Genomic DNA, 3,275 nt, shown 5'->3' with positions numbered 1-3,275 from the left:
TATTTACAATAGCCAGGTCATGGAAGCAACCTAAATGCCCATCAACAGACGAATGGATAAAGAAGATGTGGTACATATATACAATGGAATATTACTCAGCCATAAAAAGGAACAAAACTGGGTCATTTGTTGAGACGTGGATGGAACTAGAGACTGTCATAAAGAGTGAAGTAAGTCAGAAAGAGAACAACAAATATAGTATATTAATACATATATGTGGAACCTAGAAAAATGGTACAGATGAACCAGTTTGCAGGGCAGAAATTGAGACACAGATGTAGAGAAGAAACGTATACACACCAAGCGGGGAAAGCAGCGGTGGGTGGTGGTGGTGGTGATGAATTGGGAGATTGGGGCTGACATGTACACACTGATGTGTATAAAATGGATGACTAATAAGAACCTGCTGTATAAAAATATATATAAAATAAAATTCAACAATTAAAAAATAAGATTTGACTTTACATAGCTGCCATCATATTAAGGGTAACTTTAGTATCCTGTATGACTGAAAGGTTTTAGGTAAGAAAGACAATAAGATTGTTTTTTAGATGGAACAGAGAACAAGAAGCCCAGTATAAGAAAACCAACCTGATATGAACTCTAAATGGATGGAGAGGAGAGAAACATGAGGCAGGACACCATCAGAAGGAAGCTTTTCAATACTGTAGGTGAGAAATGATAAAGGTCTGGACAAAGCAGTGGCTGGGATAATTCTGATGTAAGTATGTGACACGTTACAATTAAACTAAGACCAAAGCATTAAACAGTGCTTAAACAAAACATCTAGTCAAGTATTCTTTTTAAATTACTTTTGAAAACTGGCATTATAATGTCAGTGAGGAGACAGTAAGATGGGCACTCTTGACATTCATCAGAATGTGTAAACATAGTACAATCCTTGTAGAGTATTTTAGCAATTTGCATCAAGGGCTTTAAAAATATTCACCCATTTGACTTCAAAAATCCATTCCTTAGAATCTAAACAATGTATTCAAAAAGTTTCACATACAAAGTTGTTCCAGACAGCATTATAATAACCAAAAGTAGAAAAACAAGTTATCAATCAGTTAAGCAAACTATAACTTTATGTAATGATCTAAAGCCACTAAAACTTAAATATTAAAAGGATTTATAATAACATGGAAATTGTTTAAGATGTGTTACATAAGCATAATGCAAGCCTATTTCAGTTTGACTCTACCCTTTAAAAGAAAGACACATACCAAAAAAAGAAAACCAAAAAACTTTTATGAGATCAACCAACAAGTTAATAGTTATCTTTCTATGGTAAGAAATAGATGATTTATCTATAATTCATTCTTTTAAATGACTTTTTTGAATTTCCTCATTTTCCTATGAGCAAGTATTTCATTCAGAGTGGAATCTACCACTTTAGATATGCAGACTTGAGCTCCAAAAACCAGTTTGAGGACGGTAGCAATACTCACCAGGGCTGACACCAGTAGATGGGTCAGAAGAACTACAAGCAGGGTGTACCACTTTTTCTTCTCACAGCCATCAAAAAACACAATGCCCCAGAACATGTGCAGCAATATGATCACCAGCGTCATGAAAGCTGAAAGACAGGTAACCATTAGTGCCCAGTCACAGGACAACAAACCCCAAAGCCCACTGAACACCTAGTCCTGGGACAACGCTCTTGGGCTACACCGCACTACTGTGAGGGTTCAACCCTATCTGACAGAAGTGGGACCCTGACACATATTTGCTTGAATAGTAACTCTGAGAGCAACATTCCTGAACCAGGGGGCCAACTCTGAAGCAGCTTCTCATCTAGAACGTGAACTTGTGAAACAAAAAGTCAACTTGGATCTGGCTTTCAAGGAGTTTCTCTTAGGAATGCAATAAAACTACTGTGATATCTAATCAGCTTTTCTCCAAATTAGCCTTCTGCACTAATTGCGAAACTCCCACCCTCCCCCGACACCGCGCCACACAGCATGTGGGATCTTAGTTCCCCAACCAGGGATCAAACCAGCACACCCCCAACGACGCACTGGAAACTTGAAGTCTTAACCAATGGACTGCCAGGGAGGTCCCTGAGAAACTTTTCTCAATTAAAAAAGTGTCTTCAATTTAAACAAGTCTTCTCATTAAAGTGAAATTTCTCCTTGGATTTTTTTTAAGGACAATGGAAGATAAAAATATTAGAAATTGCAGTAATTATCCAAGATTCTTTCTTTTTTTTAACATCTTTATTGGAGTATAATTGCTTTACAATCGTGTGTTAGTTTCTGCTTTATAACAAAGTGAATCAGGTATACATATACATATGTCCCCATATCTCCTCTTGTGTCTCCCTCCCACCCTCCCTATCCCACCCCTCTAGGTGGACACAAAGCATGAGCTGATCTACCTGTGCTATGCAGCTGCTTCCCACTAGCTATCTATTTTACATTTGGTAGTGTATATATGTCCATGCTACTCTCTCACTTCGTCCCAGCTTACCCTTCCCCCTCCCCATGTCCTCAAGTCCATTCTTTACGTCTGCATCTTTATTCCTGTCCTGCCCCTAGGTTCTTCAGAACCATTTTTTTTTAAACTCACTACAAATAACTCAATTTCATTTTTTTTTAAATTAATTAATTAATTTATTTATTTAATTTTATTTTATTTTTGGCTGTGTTGGGTCTTTGTTTCTGTGCAAGGGCTTTCTGTAGTTGCGGCAAGCGGGGGCCACTCTTCATCGCGGTGTGCGGGCCTCTCACTATTGTGGCCTCTCTTGTTGTTCTGTAGTTGCGGCAAGCGGGGGCCACTCTTCATCGCGGTGTGCGGGCCTCTCACTATCGTGGCCTCTCTTGTTGCGGAGCATAGGCTCCAGACGCGCAGGCTCAGTAATTGTGGCTCATGGGCCTAGTTGCTCCACGGCACGTGGGATCTTCCCAAACCAGGGCTCGAACCTGTGTCCCTTGCATTGGCAGGCAGATTCTCAACCACTGTGCCGCCAGGAAAGGCCCCTCAATTTCGTTTCTTTTTATCGCTGAGTAATATTCCTCTGTATATATGTGCCACATCTTCTTTAGCCATTCATCTGTTGATGGACACTTAGGTTGCTTCCATGTCCTGGCTATTGTAAAGAGTGCTGTAGTGAACACTGTGGTACATGATTCTTTTTGAATTATGGTTTTCTCAGGGTATATGCCCAGTAGTGGGACTGCTGGGTCCTGTGGTAGCTCTATTTTTAGTTTGTTAAGGAACCTCCATACTGTTCTCCCTAGTGGCTGTATCAATTTACATTCCCACCAACAAAG

General features: G+C 39.7%; 1 protein-coding gene across 6 annotated transcripts in view; it reads right to left on the bottom strand.

Moving 5' to 3' along the window:
- Window positions 1-3,275, bottom strand: part of APH1B (aph-1 homolog B, gamma-secretase subunit) — a 213,777-nt gene that overhangs the window by 191,191 nt on the left and 19,311 nt on the right. For all 6 annotated transcript variants that reach the window (XR_008618570.1, XM_028494911.2, XM_028494907.2 and 3 more), the window contains exon 5: window positions 1,452-1,579. Coding sequence is in view for 5 of the 6 variants with exons in the window: in XM_028494911.2 (XP_028350712.1) it covers window positions 1,452-1,579 (128 nt within the window). In the remaining variant the exon portion in view is untranslated. The remainder of the gene's footprint in view (window positions 1-1,451; window positions 1,580-3,275) is intronic.

Source organism: Physeter macrocephalus, chromosome 11 (genome assembly GCF_002837175.3).
Source record: "Physeter macrocephalus isolate SW-GA chromosome 11, ASM283717v5, whole genome shotgun sequence".
Taxonomy (NCBI): domain Eukaryota; kingdom Metazoa; phylum Chordata; class Mammalia; order Artiodactyla; family Physeteridae; genus Physeter; species Physeter macrocephalus.
The sequence above is the reverse complement of the archived record's forward strand: the minus strand, read 5'-3'. Positions and strand labels throughout refer to the sequence as shown.